Source organism: Puccinia triticina, chromosome 4A (assembly GCF_026914185.1).
Source record: "Puccinia triticina chromosome 4A, complete sequence".
In the NCBI taxonomy this organism is placed as follows: domain Eukaryota; kingdom Fungi; phylum Basidiomycota; class Pucciniomycetes; order Pucciniales; family Pucciniaceae; genus Puccinia; species Puccinia triticina.
Genome location: NC_070561.1, coordinates 8,292,024 through 8,309,612, shown reverse-complemented (window position 1 = coordinate 8,309,612; position 17,589 = coordinate 8,292,024). Strand labels below are relative to the sequence as shown.

Below are 17,589 nucleotides of genomic sequence, written 5' to 3'. Positions count from 1 at the left end.
CGCTCCGGTAATTTGTTTTGACCATGAAGAATAGTTATCGTCCGTTAGATCTTCGATTCCTTTTATCTTGTTCAGAGTTGAAGACATTGCAAAAGCATGAGCCTGGTCGGTTCCGAGTACGAGACCTCCTCGACTTATTGCATTCTTGGCGGTGGCCTTTTGGAGATTTGCAATTCGTGTTTGTTCAGATTGGGGTCGATCGGCCATTTTGATCTCTCGCTACCATGTAAATTTTAGGATGATACGAAGTGCACCTGAGATGACAATGTTTGAATCCTGTAAGAACAATGACGACGACTTCTCCGACAAGACAGAAACACACCTGAGATGACAATGTTTGAATCCTGTAAGAACAATGACAACGACTTCTCCGACAAGACAGCAACACACCTGCGATGACGCAGGGATTATTTGATTTGAGTTTTGTTTTTGGTGATTATGAGGGACGCGCGCAAGAGGTTTTTATGTTAGTCTCTTCCTCACGAGTATGATGATGTAAACGCGTGATTTTATTGTAAAGCATGAAATAAAGAAAAGAATAAAACAATCATAAACTATAACAAAAATAGCGAACCTGAGATGACAATGTTTGAATCCTGTAAGAACAATGACGACGACTTCTCTGACAAGACAGCAACACACCTAGAAAAACAATAATGTAGGAAAAAGAACAAAGATAGACGAAAATAAGTGATTGATTAGATTGGTATTATATATACATTCATAAGATAGAAAAGATGTGAAATAGCATACCTGCGATGACGCAGGGATTATTTGATTTGAGTTTTGTTTTTGGTGATTATGAGGGACGCGCGCAAGAGGTTTTTATGTCTAGATTTAACGGAAAGGATAGGAGGATAAACAAAGGATGGGAGAAAGAAAAAGGGGTGGATAAAGTTCGGATTAGTTTTGATTTGTTTGATGTGCGGATAACGTTAGTGATTGTTGATGTGCTTACTAGTCTCTTCCTCACGAGTATGATGATGTAAACGCGTGAGGAAAAGATCAGCAAGGTTGTGTGCGCATGAGTCGTTTTTGATGTGGAGTGAAAATCAAGGTTAGGTTTGCGACCGGTACTTTTTCTTGGATGCTAGTGAGAATTGGATGACTCGCTTTGATAGTTGCTGCGTATTCATAATGAGGTGTGGGGCTTATTCATAATCTAACACAGCCGGGCGCTTTCAAGCTATCGGCACAGCATGCCGGCTGTCCGCCAGAGTTATCTCCGCAAGTTTAACCAGCTGATCTTTTTGAATTCCGAAGACCTGGGCCCGCTGATTGTGACGGAGAGCAGGAAGAGCTGGAAGGATGCGCTGGGCAAGGTGAACTATGCGGCAAGCTTTGTGGACTGGTTCGTTGAGGAGGCTCTTCGGACCAACGGGATCATCGTCCCCAGCTCTACCCCTGCCGTCAGAAATCTTGTCATCAAACAGCCCATTGGTGTCGTTGCTGCTCTATGTCCCTGGAACTTCCCGGCGGCTAATATCACCCGCAAGGTTGCGCGCACTGCGTGCACAATACGACCTCCAGCAATGGCACCTCAAGCGGCCCGACTTCCTCGCCCGCCGCCCCCACCACTTGGGCTCCAACTCGGCGACCCAGACCGAGCCCCGCAACAGCAGCAGCGGGGCAAGGAGAAGCCGGGGACGTCGTCCCGGACACGTTCCGTGCCCCTCCTCCCAGTGGTCGCCGGCTCCGCGACCAGTCCTAGCCTCTGGGAGATGTAGGGCCCGGACGGTGGAGATGGGGATCCGCGGGAAAGAGTGCTTATTGCGCGCCAAGGAGTGTTTCAAGTGGGCATGTGCGTGTCTCCCTGGAAACAGCAGATTTTATTGATGTACTTTTGGTATGCAAAGGCATCATTTGGGTTTCACAAATTATATGATGGTTCCACTGTTGAATGTAATCTTTCTGCAAAGTGAACAAAGTTGAAACTATCCTCTTCTTTTTTTGTCAGAGCTGTTCATTCAAATTAAAAGCATTACCAGTCACAAAGAGAGAAAGAAAATGTCAGCCAGTATTAGAGAAACTAGCATGTTTTTGAAAAAAAAAAAAACATTCCAAATACCTTGGGGAAATATCCTGAAATATGGCCAGTAAAGGTGGTCAGTGAGCCTTCCCATAGCACATATTTTAGCTTTTGAAGAAGCTTTGATTTGGAGAAACCTCTTGGTGTAGTAAACATACTGAATCACCATTTCCCCCTTGATGACGGTGTGATAGAGATGGGGCGGTGCAAAGAGATGGGCACCTTGGTTGAATCTTACTGTTGATGGCACTGAGACCCATGCTTGGCCAATCATTGGTGGGCCATTGGGCTTGGGGCTCCAGATGGAACAAACTGAAACAGAGGAGAGATAGCAGTGAATGTTAGTTTCTTGTTGTGAGATTGGATTACACACTATCCATGGCCTTTCCTCATTGATGATTGGATGGTATGCTAGGTTATATCTGGTTGTATTGGTATGAGATTCGAGAGCACATCAATGACAACCCTTTGACAGTTTGCAAGTGTTCAAAAGTTGATCACTAATTACTGATTGATTAATCAAAACTTTGCTACATAATCCCTTTCAAAGAGCCTTGATCTTTGTTTGGGGTTGACCGTGGCTAGCAAGGCTCCCAAGCCTCATCTTTACATAATATGAAATCCTGTGTTGAGCTGAAATTTATCCCTGGAACTCTCTCCTAGTGCTCTATTGTGTTGACCCTGTAGTCAATTTAGGGACTTTCTAAGCAGTGCCCGGGGTTTTGTTTGCTACGGGCCATTTTATGGAGGCTGATAAACATGGGGTTGCCTGCGGGCCTTGCAGCCACAGCAGAGGCCTTGTAAGACCTTACTGAATATTAAATTTGTTGTGTGGCCCCTGTCTGTATGCCCTGCAGCAGCGCAGCCGCCTTGGCCTCTAGCTTCTTGCAAATTTCTCAGAATGTTCATTACTGGTCAAACCAAGGAGGGAAAATTGGAGAGATGGCATACAAAAAGAATGAAAAAAAAGAACCCATTTTCAATGATTTTTTGGGTGGATGGGTTATCCACCAATTTCAAATTGAACTCAGGGACTGAGTCCCAAATCACCACTAATTTGACTCAATTTATTTGATCCAATAAAAATCATTGAAAATGGTTTCAAAGATTTCCACTTTTTTATCATTCTTTTTGCATGCACTACTGTGCTCTCCAATTTTCCCTCCTTGGTTTGACCAGTAATGAACATTCTGAGAAATTTGCAAGAAATTAGAAAATTTCCACATTTTTCATTTTTTTATTTTTACTTTATTTTTATTTCATAATCATTCTTGGGAACCTATTTTCCACCCCTTTAGCCAATCTCATGAATTAAAGGCTGTGTCCTGAGCTTCTGCATTCAAAAATGTGGAGCCAAAAATATTTGTTAGCCCACTGTACAGCGGATTGAAAAAAAAATACTTGATTTTCCTGATGCTCTCAGGCAAGAGGGGCAACACAGCGCATAAGTCCCTCCTTTGGAGTGTCCCTGTGGGATGGCGTCCCCCCTCCACATAGAGAGGGAAGATAGTGATGTTGAATTCAACTTCAGAAGTAAAGATGTCACTTGTTACCCGGGTACCCGCCACAGGTGCAGGTACCTCCCGAAAAAAACCACCAATCCTTGGCACCCGCACCCGCACCCCCCTGAGGGTCAGGAAGCAGGTACCCGGGTACCTGGGGGAGGTACCCGCGGGTGTTCAGCATTTTTTGAGGCAAAAATGCCAGCCAACAATTCATTTCAAGATAATCAGTAAGAAACTATCATCCTGCTTTAATTCAGTTTCCTGTCAATCTTCCCTTGCCCTTGCCCTTGAACTTTGCATCATTCCTCTTATCCGTCTTCCATTTACGTAAGACACCACTCTGTATTGCCCCATTCTTTGCGTAAAATGCAACAGCCATTCCTCTTGTAACTGAGGACGCACTAAGTCAATGCCTTTGGAGAGGTACATAATCCCTTCCAAAGCTGAAAGCACTCTCCATGTCAACAGTTGTTGCTAATATATATATGATTAAATCAATGAGTATTGCAATCAGAAAGTGATGAAAGATGAAAAATCTTACCTGGACAACTAAGAACATCCAGGGCCATCTGGAGCAGACCCCCATGAGTGTTACCTGCGCGTCGTTGTTGCATCCACCATTTGAGGGGTTTCACCGGCCCTCCTTGTTCATTTAAACTCAACCCCCCAGAAAGCCACATAGAGAGCAGATCTGTAGGGATGCTCCCTCCACGCGCTTTGGAGGCGCCAACAAAACCTGCGGCTATACCTGCATGCGGCTGCTGTGATTTTCAAATCAATGATTAGCATGAGTTACACAGTTTATTTGTTGTTGTTTCAGTTACCTGTGGAGGAGGATTTGGGGGTTGGGAATTAGTTGCCTGAGGTGAAGGTCTGTAGTGGGCTTCCCACATCTCGCGCGTGAGTCGGATTGATTCCTGAATCCACTCTGGTTTCCACTTTGCTAGCTTAAAGAATATGTCTTTGAGAGACAGATGAAGGACTGATGAATTACAGTCAGTCTACATGATTCATGATGAGAAAATGAAATCAAAACATACCCATTGCAACTTGGTACAAGGCGAGTTGTCAGTCAGTGTGTAATATTTATTCGTGGGCTTGAGACCGGCACGGCATGCATTTTGCAAAGCTGGTGGGTACTTTTTCTTATCAGAGATGACAGGTGATTTGGACAATAAAGAGAACAATGTCTAATATTTGGGCGGCCCCACAGACTGATACTTGCAGCGTAATTTCATAAAATTGTTCAAGTACCTCAACCAGGTAGGCAGCTAAGGAAATATCATCATTGTTGATGTGGTATTCTCAAGATAGGCCATGCCTTCTGTCTTTTTGCCACTCAAGGCTTCAAAGGCACGCTTATCAATTTCTTGGGTTGGAAATGCAAGCAGGAAAAGATGAACTCACATTGCTTCCGAGCATCACACAATACTAGACAATTGAGTTATGGTTGAATTCCACCTAGTACAAACGTCATGGCCAACATTATGCGGCCTCAAGCACTCCAGATCTTGGCATATCTCCACAAAGTTAGCCTTTGAATTTGGTGACTTGTTCAGCTTCCTAGAAATTGTTCAAAACTAAATTTAAACAATTTGAATATAAGTGATTGGCTGATTTGTTAGCAGAAACGAGAAAGACGGGCTTACCTTGGCTAATGTTTTCTTGCATGATTTGGATGTGTATTGATCATCATGCTCTTCCTCACTAAGTCATTTACATTGTCATCCATGAGTTCCACCTCCTCATCATCAATATTGAGCTTGGCCGCCAGTACCAAATTGTTGACAATTGAACCATCATCCTCACCATGGTTGTTGTCTTCATTGCCATCTGGATAGTCACTGGTCAAGCTATCAAACCGGTGACCAGTCCCTTCAGTTTAGAAATCACTGAAGGATTATCAGCGGATAAGAAAAACTTACAGTCGGATCTGATCATCTCAATCCTCAGGTTCTTCTTCCTCTTTGTCTGATGCCTCGCTATCAGAGTTTAAGACTGGATTGACATTCTTCTTTCTCTTGTGGCTTCCAAAGGGTCTCAGGATGATCTGGGCAATCAAATTGAGTACATGAGCAAAACAACAAACCCATTGGGTTTCACCTTTGAAGCAAGGCCACCGGTAAGTTTTGATCTCTTCAATCATAGTGTGGTTGTTTGATGCATTTTCCGTGACAATTCCATGAATCTAAATGAGTAAAATTACAAATCAGTGAAATCACACAGAAGAGGATGAGTATATAGATGTGTGAGTCTCAAGAACTTACCTTGTCCTTCAGGCCAAACTTTTCAACGATAAGCTGGACGGTCTTGGCCAAGTAAATGCCAGTGTGGCTCTTCTGCAACCTTATAAATTAAAGCGGCACGGCATCCAAGTGGAAGCCACCTTTGTCTTCTTCAACCAACCAATATAGAACTGTTCCTAAGATGTCAAACCCATTGGGATACTGCCAAGCATCAAGCCCCAGGTACATGGCACCCTTATGATGCTGAAAAGACAAAGTTTACAAGTCATTTTGATCAAATTGAATCCAAGAGCAGGTACATGAGATCAAGCTTACCTTGAACAATTCAATTAGTGACTCTTGTACGGCCGTATATAGCTTTGCAATGTCATTTGAGACTGTTCTGCGCGCTGGAAGATTCTTGACAACCGTGGGATGTAAGAGTCCAAGATGTGATGTTTCTCCGAGGGAAGTAAAAGGTTGGGCTGCTTGTGCACCCCAAATGGCACAAAGCTGGGGGACCTACCAGATAATTGACTTTAGTCGATGAAAGCAAGAATGAAAAAAGCAAATGATGTATTCACCTCTTGTGGGTCAATATCACCCATTCCTGATACCCCCATGGCACCAAGTTTCTGCTTCCCTTGTGACTCACGTTCCCTCTTGGTGCAACTGGCAACATGTTTTGCTAGGTTTGTTGGCGATGTCTTGTAAATTGGTTGGTGGATCTTGCTGCCACAGCTAGGAAAAGGTACACCAATAGAGTTAGATACATACACAAAGAATTTAAGGAGAAAAACAAAAAAAGAACCAACTGACGTCTTACATGGATAAGCAATCATTGGGCAACCATTTTTGTCCTTTTGGTTGGCAAGTATAGGGGGATCAAAAAATGCATAGCACCCGCTGAGTTGATTCTTATGAACCTGTCGCACCTTTCCTGGAACATTCAAAGGCAGACAAAAATCAAATGATGCTTATAGAATGTGTATACTAGATGAGTGAGTGGCTTACTGAGCTCTTGTTTTTCTGTCAGCACGTTTGCAACATGTTTGGAACCTGTAGGCAGATGTTCAACGTTGGAATCTTTGCCAATATTGTGTCTTCCTCAATCCCCATCCTTTTGGACAGTTTCTTTAGATGGGGCTGGGGAACTGGATAGTGATGATTTGTTCTCCTTGCGGCGCTTTCTACTGTTCCCCATGGCAAAGGTGTGTATTATGATTTGGTGCGGACAGAGTGGGTGGGTGCTGTGGATATCTGGGCCCTGGGGGCCACATACATACATGTGACATGTCCCAGGGTCACCGGTGCCCAGGGGGGTATTTTGGGAGGTACCAGTAGTAGAGATAGTCATTTGGGACCTGGGTACCGCACCACTTTTTGGTACTGCGGGTACCACCCGTGATATTTTTTGGTGTGGCAGCGTCCTGCTGTCCTGCTTGCTCCATCCAGTTTGTTGCCGCCCTTTGCGACAAGCTGGAGGGCAAAAAGACCACTGTTTGCTGGTAGGGACTCCTCCCGGCAAGCACTGGCTCTCCTCTTTGACCGGAGGAATCCCTCCGGTTCAGGAGGAATACACACCTCTGACCGGAGGAATTGATCCAACCGATTGGAGGCATGTACACCTCTTCGACCAGAGGAATGGCTCCGGTCAAAGAGGCAAGTCCACCCAGTGATCTGGATATGTGTCCAGCTCGCCCTGTGGACATCTCTTGCCAAGCTGGATACATAATATGTATCCAGCTTGCCAAGATGACTCATCCCTCACCAAGATGGATACACAATATCCAGCTCGGCTAGCAAGGTCTCACGGCAAGCTGGACACATCCAATTCCCTTGGAAGATTCCTCTCGGTGAGCTGGATACATATGTATCCAGCTTGGCTAGGGGACTCCTCTCCAGCTCATCAAGAGGTTCTTCAGCATCCGCAAGCTGGATACAATATATGTATCCAGCTCCGCGGGAGGAGTCCCCTTGGCAAGCTGGATACGCCGAGAGGAATCCTCCTAGCTTACTGGGAGGCCTTTGCCGAGCTGGATCTACCAAGTCCAGGCTCTCAATCCCCCGGGGGGTGGGAGGTACTTGTAGGCGGTACCCAGGTACCGCACCGCTTTCCGGCCAAAACCCAGTACCTAGTACCGCACCCGGCACCGCTGCGCGGGTGCGAGGCGGGTGCAAGGGGGTACCTGCCAAGCGGTACTAGGTACCCGCCGCGGGTACCGAATGACTATCTCTAACCTGTAGCTCATCAGGCCAGGCACCCGCACCCGCACCTGTACCCGCAAACAGGTACCTGCTGCCTGCTGGCAGGTACCTGCCCACGGACACAAGGTACCCGCAAAGAGGTACCTGATGACATCTTTATTCAGAAGAAACTACAATAAAAACTGATGGGCAATCAATACTGTTTAACTTGCTCACTCAGTTACCATTGTGTACATTGCTACACCTTACCAATCATTTCAATCTGATACCAAACTTATCATTTAAGTATCCAAAAGTTACAAGGGTTCTCAGACAGAGGAAACCCATAATCATGGACAAAATGCTATTTAATTTCCACCTAAAAAACCTGCACCCACTTGCCATTCCTCCTTCTACATTCCATCAGCAACCCCTCCACCCCACCAAGCGCAAACAGCTGATCAAGACAAAGAACAGTTTGTACAACATTGAGTGGAGTTTGGGGACTGAGTGCCAACCAGCTCATAAAGGTTATTTAGCGGCACTGTTATGTGATTTGAGAAAGTATTAAATGCCAAAAGGTGAAGCACCACAGTGTAGTCATTCTGAGACTTTTGTACATAAATATCTGGAGCATACAAAGTGCAGTTTGCGGGAAATATTTTTGAGGGTATTCAATTCAAGTACAAAACTTGCCCGAGGCCAGATATGGCACCAAGCTTGGGTATAACAAGACTGGGTAGTTACAATACGTTACATTATTGAGTGCAATTTCTTATTGTAAATGGCGGACTGTTGTTATTGCTATATGTAACAACTAGATTCCTTACTGTTCTTTAACGTAGTGAATAGTTATTATTATATTTCTTAGGCCCCGTTTGGAGCCGATATAATCCAGGCGATACATGATTTTTTTTGCATGACATCCTATGTGACATCTGATCAGGTCCGCCAAAACTTGATCAGATGTCACAAGTTTCTAGATTATATCGCGCAATTATATCGGCTCCAAACGGGGCCTTAGTTCTTGCTAACGTAGTGCCAACTAACACACAATAACGGCTGTTAAGGTGTTTGAACCCCTGTGCAAGGTCTAGTACTACTTTGTTTGATACCACATGTCAGCTGGCAAGTAAAACCTCTCTACCCCCTAGATAGCTGTATCAGGTTATACTACACCATCTACACTCATACCAATTTTCACATACATCTCACTTTCATTTCCCCTATTATTAACAGATAATTTATGCTTCTATCTAGTGACACTTGTATGATAGAGCTTATAAGTTGTACTCACTGGATTCTATTGTTCCCCAGACTTTCAGAAGAGACAAAAATAACAACATCATTTTATTTACTCATTCCTCTTTATTTGAAGATACATCAACATATCACCGCTTCAGATAGCCAGATCCCTTCATATCAACAAATCACTTTCTGGATCTCTAAGCCTGAACTTCTCAAAACTTATCAATGGTTGGGTGTGAACTCCTTGGATTCAATCAAACCCGGTCTACGACTTGCAAGCCACTGGAACATCCCAGTCAACTTCCATCAAGGGACTTTAATCACTCTGGAGTATCCCACCGCTGACACCACAGGGGTGCAGTACAATTGTGTTCACCGCTGATTTTTTTTGTTTGACACAATAGGGCTGTTCCCTCTTTCTTGCTGCTTCCAGTTCGCCAGACTTGCCACTCCAGTCAGTCAAATATTATTTCTTTGAAATTTCTAGTTCAGCAGTAACCTACCAATTAAAAGATGCCATCAAAAAAACCCGCCACAGAAGGGCACTCAAGATCTGGATGCCATTGCCAGTGGATATGCAACCGAATAATCTCAAACCCGCCGCTCAACCAGAGCTTTATTGGTAGTTGTGGAACCAAACAAGGTTGCCACAGCTCCCAACTCCCGTGTCAGCTTGAGCAAAACCGCTAAAGCTCCAGCTGCTCCTTCTTCAGAATCTGCTTGGTTGGCCGCTCCACCCAAATCAAGGGCCAAGAAAAAACAGATCATAGAAGACAAGTCCTCTGCAACTGAAGCAGCTCAGTTTCCCGCTATTGTTAGAAAAAAGAAGAAGTCAAAGAAATCATCCAAAAAGGTGCGCATATAAGCACTTGAGATGCTTAAATTTGATTTCTTGAACGGCCAAGTGAATAATGATTGGATGTTTCTTGATGGTAATTATCCTATCTTGTGATTAGGCCAATGAGACTATGACTACAGTCAGGAAAGCAAAAACTTGATTGAAATCCAGCCTAGGGAAGCTAAGAAAAAAAGGAACAGGAGTTTGATACAATATTTGAATTCTTTGAAGAGCCTTATTGGAAAAAAGGTGAAAAAACAACACACAGATCAACTACAAATGTAAATGGTGTGGTAAAAATCTGTTGTGCACACAAGACATTGACCTTGAATTTAAAGGTCCATTGTGATGGTTCAACACATTTGTAGGAAAGAAGCCGCGGGCACCCCAACCAAGATAAAGCAAAGGCTAGTGGTGCCAAATTGCCTCCCTCTGTAGCTGAAAACAATCATGCCGAAGCCAATGGTGGTGGTGATAGTAAACAAACTGTCATCAGCCAGTGTCAGGGTGGGTCTCTGAAGTGGCCGCATCCTGAATGAACGGATACTAAGTATTGTCTAGACTAGCGCTGGTGGAGCGCAAAATAACAACTTTAGACTAACGTCTATCTCTACTCAACCGTCAACGCAAGAGGAGGAGCCACCCCTCTTGGGTAAGAGGGGCCTAGCGGAGCAAAGGTCTTGCTGGGATCTTGAATATCCGTGCGCCAGACAAAGGAAAGTGAGGAAAGGAGGTGAGCCTCTTGAGCTTACCAAGTCAGAGACTTACTAGTGTTCGTGAGGTGAGGTCAAGGGCCAAGGAGAGTGGAGCGTAGAGGTTGGCGGAGAGGGTAGGAAGGTTGGAGGTTCTGGACAGAGGAAGATGAAGAGGTGAAAAGGTTGGAGTTCAAGAGGTAAAGGCCCCAATCTTTGATATCTCAACAATGTAGGCGGGCTTGGTACCAAAAGACTCTGGGGGAAAACTCTCTCCGGAGAGTGCCCCTACTATATGGGAGAAGGGAGCTCCAATTCTGGAGGCCCTTCTTCTCCCAACTTCCTGCACGCTGTTAAGCGGGCATACTACTCAACGCGCAACTATACTACACAGTATGTTGCGAGCACTTGTCTGTCATGCTAGTCAGCAACCCTGCTGCCACTGGGTATGCGCTGTGTGCTTGAGGAAGCGCGTTTGCGCTTTGTCTTTTGGCCCTCTGCGGTGTCTATACTAGCAGAGGGCTGACAGCAGGTCTCTTCAGACCAAGCCAGCATTTGTCAATCAATTTCTCAATCAACTCATCATGATTTGGCAGATCCGCCAGGCCCTACCATGGACTTGGATTGAGGATCCTTACCTTTGCGCGGCTTTCCAGTATGCAAACCACAAGGCTGTTTTGTATGCCCAAAGATGGTCCGCTGATGAGTCAAAAAAACTGTACTTGATGCTCAAAAAGAATGTATTTGACAAGTTGAATGTATGCCATGGTTTCTTTCTTATGTTTCTTGTTTTTGATACTAACATTTCATTTTTCAGAAGCTTGCCACCAAGTTCACCCTCATCCCCAATGTATGGACAACAAAGGGGAATTGATTTGCATTCATTGGGGACTTGGTGGCTTACATTGGAGTACACAGTCCGCCACTTAACTCTCAAGATGATTGCATGGAAACATCCGGGACCTTTACTCGTGCGTCCAATTGCAAGCCTCCTTGCAAAGAAAAAACTTTTCCAGAAGATGTTGGCGAAGACTACGGACTCTGGCTGTAAAAATAATACCATGGCTAGCAAGATGTACAGTTTAATTTACAATAACAAGCCACCAGATACCAACAGATGGGATCCAATGACTATGCACATCCGGTGCTTCTGTCACAAGCTGGCGTTGTGGTGGCCTAGCCGGTGCGCGTTTCAGGACCAGGTAAACGGCCGGCGCAGGACTTTCAGACCTCAAGACTCAAGCCCCAAGATTTAACCTTGAGATCCTCTCAGATCCCCTTCTTTTTTTCCCTCTCTTCTTGTTTTCCCATTCTTATCATTTCCATCCCTTCCTCCCTTTCTTTCTCTTTCTTGGTCCTAACACAGATCTGTCTGTGGATTTATTTTTAAGTTTTTTTGTTTCTTCTTTGCCTTTTTGTCAGGTTTATTTCCATTTATTATGTGTCAGCGGTGGTGATGCCAAGACTAATGTCTTCTAGCTACACCAGCTGCAAAAAATTCAGAACAGTATTGGATAGAATGGATGACAGCGCGGTTTTGAGTAGAGGATACCGGCAAAAAAAGGGAAAAATGAAAAATATTTTTTATATTTTTAGCGGAGGGGCTTAACTCTGAGAGCTAAGGGTATTTAAGTGCCCTCCGTAGATTTTCAGGGCCTGTATAACAGGGGTGTAGGAGTGCCTGATGCAGCGGGGGCCTGAGATTCAGGTTTGGTTTTGCTGATGTTTCCCCTTAAAAGATCTTCAAGAAAAAGATCCAGGAGACAGAAGAAAGGAGACTTTGCTAACTCACTAAGGGCCGGAGTACTCGTTGTGACTTACGGAGATAGCGGGAAAGTTCCTTCTCGCGAGAGCTGTTGTTTGAGAAAGGATAGCGCGTCAAGAGGCGCCCTTGAAGAAGAAGATTTGGACTTCAGACAAAGCAACGGTATATAATGGTCGGGTTTTCAATTGAAAAGAGAGCAGTGTGATTTGTTGGTTGGTTTGTATGATGATGGGGCTTTTGACTCAGGAGACGCCCTCTCTATTTATAGAGTACTAGAGTACAAGGCGGCTACGCCGCCGCAACCCCAGGGCGTCAACTCCACAGCCCACCGCCGGCCCAAGGCCCAAGCCCAGCGGCCAAAGGCACAAGGGCCAAGGTTGCCACCCGCGCAACGGACACCCCCGCAGGCTTTACGCTCATTTTAATCAGCCATCTGGCAATGCCCCGCAAATATGCCCAAAATGACCGCAGGTACCCGCACCCGCCACGAGTACCCGGGTCCACTCAGCGATCTCTAATTGACAGTAAGTACCCTCTTTCACTGACCTTGTTTATATCAGAGGAAACCCTGTTGCTCTTGACTTCTCTTCCCTTCTTCCAACCCTCAAAGATCAATCAGGTTATCTCTTGTTAAGACCTTAAAAACCAGAGCAGAGTAGAAACCCTACTTCTGATTCCCACCACCGTTTCCTTGGTGTGAGTGGAGACTGTTGTACTCTTTCAGCACAGTTGGCAGCCTACATTTCCAGTTAGAGCTTGGCCCATATTAAATCTTAATAAAAGATCATCTCTCTCTACTGCTTGTATTTCTTTATCCCAAAAAATTCAATCAGTGCCCACCCAACTTACTTTTGTCATGTTGTCACTTTAGAGACACAGGCTCACAGATATCAAGGTAAATACAAGCATGAGTGTTTTATAATTAGGGGGTTTCACAATTGAAATTTGTAGGACACATTTTAAGGTATTCATGAACATTTTTTTCAAAAGTTGATTAATTGCATTGATTGATCAGTATCACCTGCTGCTTTCCATCTTACCAAAATTCTTGAATTCTGGTCATATAGGTCTTAAATCTAGCTCCAAAGTTTTGTAAAATTTGACTGTGAATAACCTTCTTGTTTCACTGCCTGCATGTAAAGTACTGCTCAAAAGATACAAATTTTCAGATGTGCTACAGCCACATTGGTCTTTTTGTCATTCATCAAGTGTTGCAGAAACCTATCCTCACTTTTTCAGTGGAACCAGTTGTAATTCACATTGACAGAAAATTCAGCAGCTTATAAAAATGAGCCTCCATTCCAGTCAAAATTCTGTCCAGTTTCAGGATTGTTTTTTTCCCTTTTGTCTGATGATTCATGATTGTTGGGCTGCAAATATATTGAGTCCAGGACTCAATTCACTTGACCTTTTACAATATTCAAAGTTTGTTTGACCTTAAAAGCTTCACAAACAGCATAATTTCATGTTGGGGTAGGTCTGAGCTCAAGACTCAAGTTCAGCACCAAGTTGTACTCCCAATAAAACAAGATATATCAGTTGGGGTTGTTGCATGAGCCCAATAACTTGGACACCACCGGCTGGGGCCATCAAATGGTCATGAGGCCTGGCACCACTGGCTTTGGAGGTGTCACCCTGGGATTGGCCCGCAGCTTCGGGAACTGGAAGATAAAGTAGCGCACCCCGTTGAGGCTGATGATGGGGGGGAAGTGTCTGAAGGCGCCGGCATGGGTGGTGCGAGCCTCGCCGCTGGCGCGCGGGCCGGAGACGCCAGCGGCGACGGGAATCGAAGGGCCGCGTGTGCGGGGCGAGTAGCACGGCTTGGACCCGCCGGGCTCATCTGATAAGGGCTTGCTGGATGGTGGTGTGTCCGGAGAGACCAGGCCAGCGGGGAAGGTGCGCGGACTGTCGGGGAGGTCCGGGTGGCTTGACTGGCCGCCACCGCCGCCTCCGTCGAAGCCGGGGGATTAACGCTCGTGGGGGACAAGTATGTAGAGTGAGCTAGGCGAGTAGACGGGCTCCTAATTCGGGTTTAAATGGCGCAGCGTCGCAAGGGTGCGAATGTTGGAGGCGCCACCAACCCGCAAGCAGTTTCTTGTTTTGATTGCTCCGAAAGGGTGCGGACTGTTGCGGACGATGTATCAGGGCTGCTGTTTCAGGTCGTCCGCGAAAATGAGGGGTTTGACTTGATGGGGTGAACATAAAAAGGCGTCCTGGCCGTGTCCTATCCTCCACGGATCCAGTTCCCCTCTCGCACTTGCGGAGGTAGAACACAATCCGTCGGTCGATAACCCTCTCCACCCTTGCCTTTGTAGGGGCCCGAGGGGGTTAATCTTATTTCTCTCTCCCCTGTCGCACTTGCGCAGGCTGATAGAAACCCCTCCGCCTTTGCACTTGCAATTGCCCCAGGAAAAATGTATTATTCTGCCCCCCTGCTGCACTTGCACAGGCTGGTCCAAAAAAAAAAAAGAACACACAAAAAAAACCTCCCCTGTTGCGCTTGTGCAGGCTGAGCAATTCATTTGAAACCAACCATTTGCCCGCCTCTCTCCCCTTGCATTTGCAACAGGCAGAGGAGGGAGAATCCGGTCCCTTTTCATTCATGTTTCATGAATTGGGGGATCAGTCCGAGGCATTAATGTTTGGGGACTTTAAATTTAATTTTCACAGCAGCAAAGTCAAACATACTTCTGCCTGAAAAGATGGGAAATGTGGGAAACATTGCCAAGTTGGCCACTGCCACACTGGCAGCCCCCTTTTGGGGCCTTTTTGGAAAGGGGGAGGGTGAACCCATGAACCAAATTTCCACAAAAGTGTGGATTTAATATACTTAGATTCATTTTTCTCTTGTCTGAGTCTTCATCAAGGAGAATGGCTCATCTCTCTGACAAGGTGAATCCTTGTTTCTTTCCGTCAAGAAGATGAGCGCTCTTTTTATTTTGTAATTTCCAAAGACAAGCGCTTCTCTCGTTGATGAGCACCGTCCTCTTACCATATTATGTTATTTAGGTAATTTCTTAGTGCCTTAGTTACGCGTTGCACTCTTTTGTGCCTAGTTGCGCGGTACACTTACTGCGTAGACGCGTTTTGGTTATTGAAACGGGTACTGCTTACTTTTCTCATTGCGCATTAGCACGCTATTTTGCTGATAGAGTTTCTTTTTACTTTATACTTAGATTTTTGTATTTTTTATTGATCAGTTAGCTCTGATAAAGTAGCTAGCTGACATTATGATTCCTCTTTGTTCTTTCTTTTCTTTTCTTATGATTTATTGGTCTCGTGCTTCAGCTCTTGGTTCTATTTCTCTGTCTTTTCTTCTCTGTGTTGTTTTCTGTTTCTTTTCTTGTCTCTGTTGTTTGTGTGGTGCGCGCGCACGGCGCGCAAGGAGATGATGACACGTCTGTGACAGGCCTCCAGGAATCCAAGTTCCCGGCGAACTTGTAGGATAGGAGGCCATAGCATTCGGTTCTGATCCAAGGCAGAGGCTATCAGCAATTGATTCTTTTTGATCCGGATATTTCCTGATTCTGCGCACAAACACCCAATCCCTTTTTTGCAAGACATTCCAACAAAACCGCCGGCAAAGATCAACTCTCCGCCGTACCTCTAAACCACTTCCCCAGCTATCACTTCGATCAAACTCAACTCTCATCCAGACCATTTTTGAGGGCAGCTCTCGCGGAATTTTTCCCCTCCCAGCGCTGTTGCCGGCCTAGCACCGAGCAAAGCTCCATAGCGTTGATAGTAAATGCTGGCTTGGCATCTCTCTTGCTGAAAACACTGCCTCCAGCAAAAGCCAAGGAGTCAGTACTTGGCTTTTTCCCTGTTCTAGGGAGACTTGTAGAGGAAGACAAGGATGTGACTGTAACCCCGGCTAGCTCAGCCTCAGGGGTTTCTTCAGACCCAAAGGCCACTGAAACTCTGTTGGATGATGATTGTGTTTCTCAAAGTGACTACGGAAACGCAGTCAATGAGCTCTCTGATACCAACACAGTGCCAGCTTCAGCTCTCAAAACTAACATGGCTCCTGACGTTGATTCAGACAAAGAACCAGTCACATCAAACAAATCAGCAAAACGTGTGAACACTACCAACCTTCACGAGCTCACAACTAAGCTGGATGTTGTAATTAAACAAATCACCCGCTCTGCAGCTCAGCAAGAAATTTTCAATCACATGGCTGAGAAGTTGGGTGCAAAGGTTGCACTGTTGATTCCGGGTTATGGCATTTGCTGGAATGTAAAATACAAAAGCCATAAGAAGGCAATCAAATCTTGAGAAGTTATAGAAAAACTTCTCAAGGAAGATCAAGGAAAGGACCAGACTGGTGTATTCAACAATGTCCCTTCTTCTCCTCAAGATTGGTACTTGATTGACAAGTTGAATCACGATCTTGAGGTGTGTCATACGCTACATGAGATGATTCATTGTGCTCTCACTGACCAACATAAACAGGTTTTTGTATGACTCACAGCTCAAATGGAGGGCAATCAGGCCACCGGAGTGCACATCATCCCCAAATACTTGGAGCTTAAGGAGCAGCTCACTGGGAAGATAGATGGCGCGCAAGAGACAGATCCACTGTATCTGATTCTGATGTACCACGCCATGCAGGCGCAAGTTGAGAAGGACTTGAACAAGGCTATGCAGTGTGAGACACTGCTCATTGCCACCATTATTCATCCTTGCTACCGGAGGCATATCTTTGAGCTTGTATTTGGAGTTGAAAGTAGGGAAGTCAAGGAGTGCCTTGTACTACAGAACTGCAGTTTCCTGGACTACAAGGCCAAACCAGTTGTTGGATCAGTAAAAGTTTCAGATGAGCCATTCAAGATGTCACCCATTGAAAACCCAGCAGCGGCGAAGCCAGACTCCCTCATGGCTCAACTTGCATCATGTATAACCCAGAAATCAACTGCGCAGGATGACAAAATTGAAGCCTTCCTCAAAGCCAAACTTTCCTTCACTAGCAAGTCAATCAACAATAAGGCCTCTCCATTGAGGTGGTGGAGAGACCACTGCACCACCTATCCTACTCTCTCTTGGATGGCACGTGTGTATCTGGGAGCTCATGTGCAGTAGAACGACTGTTCTCTGCTG

At 45.3% G+C, this 17,589-nt stretch overlaps 1 protein-coding gene across 1 annotated transcript; it reads left to right on the top strand.

The window, feature by feature from the left end:
* Positions 1 to 1,199: 1,199 nt before the first annotated feature.
* PtA15_4A866 (uncharacterized protein) lies at positions 1,200 to 1,727 on the top strand (the record flags this gene model as incomplete). Its single annotated transcript, XM_053168794.1, has 2 exons — positions 1,200 to 1,218; positions 1,264 to 1,727. The coding sequence occupies 2 exons, from the start codon at positions 1,200 to 1,202 to the stop codon at positions 1,725 to 1,727; spliced, it is 483 nt and encodes a 160-aa protein (XP_053019968.1).
* Positions 1,728 to 17,589: the final 15,862 nt, after the last annotated feature.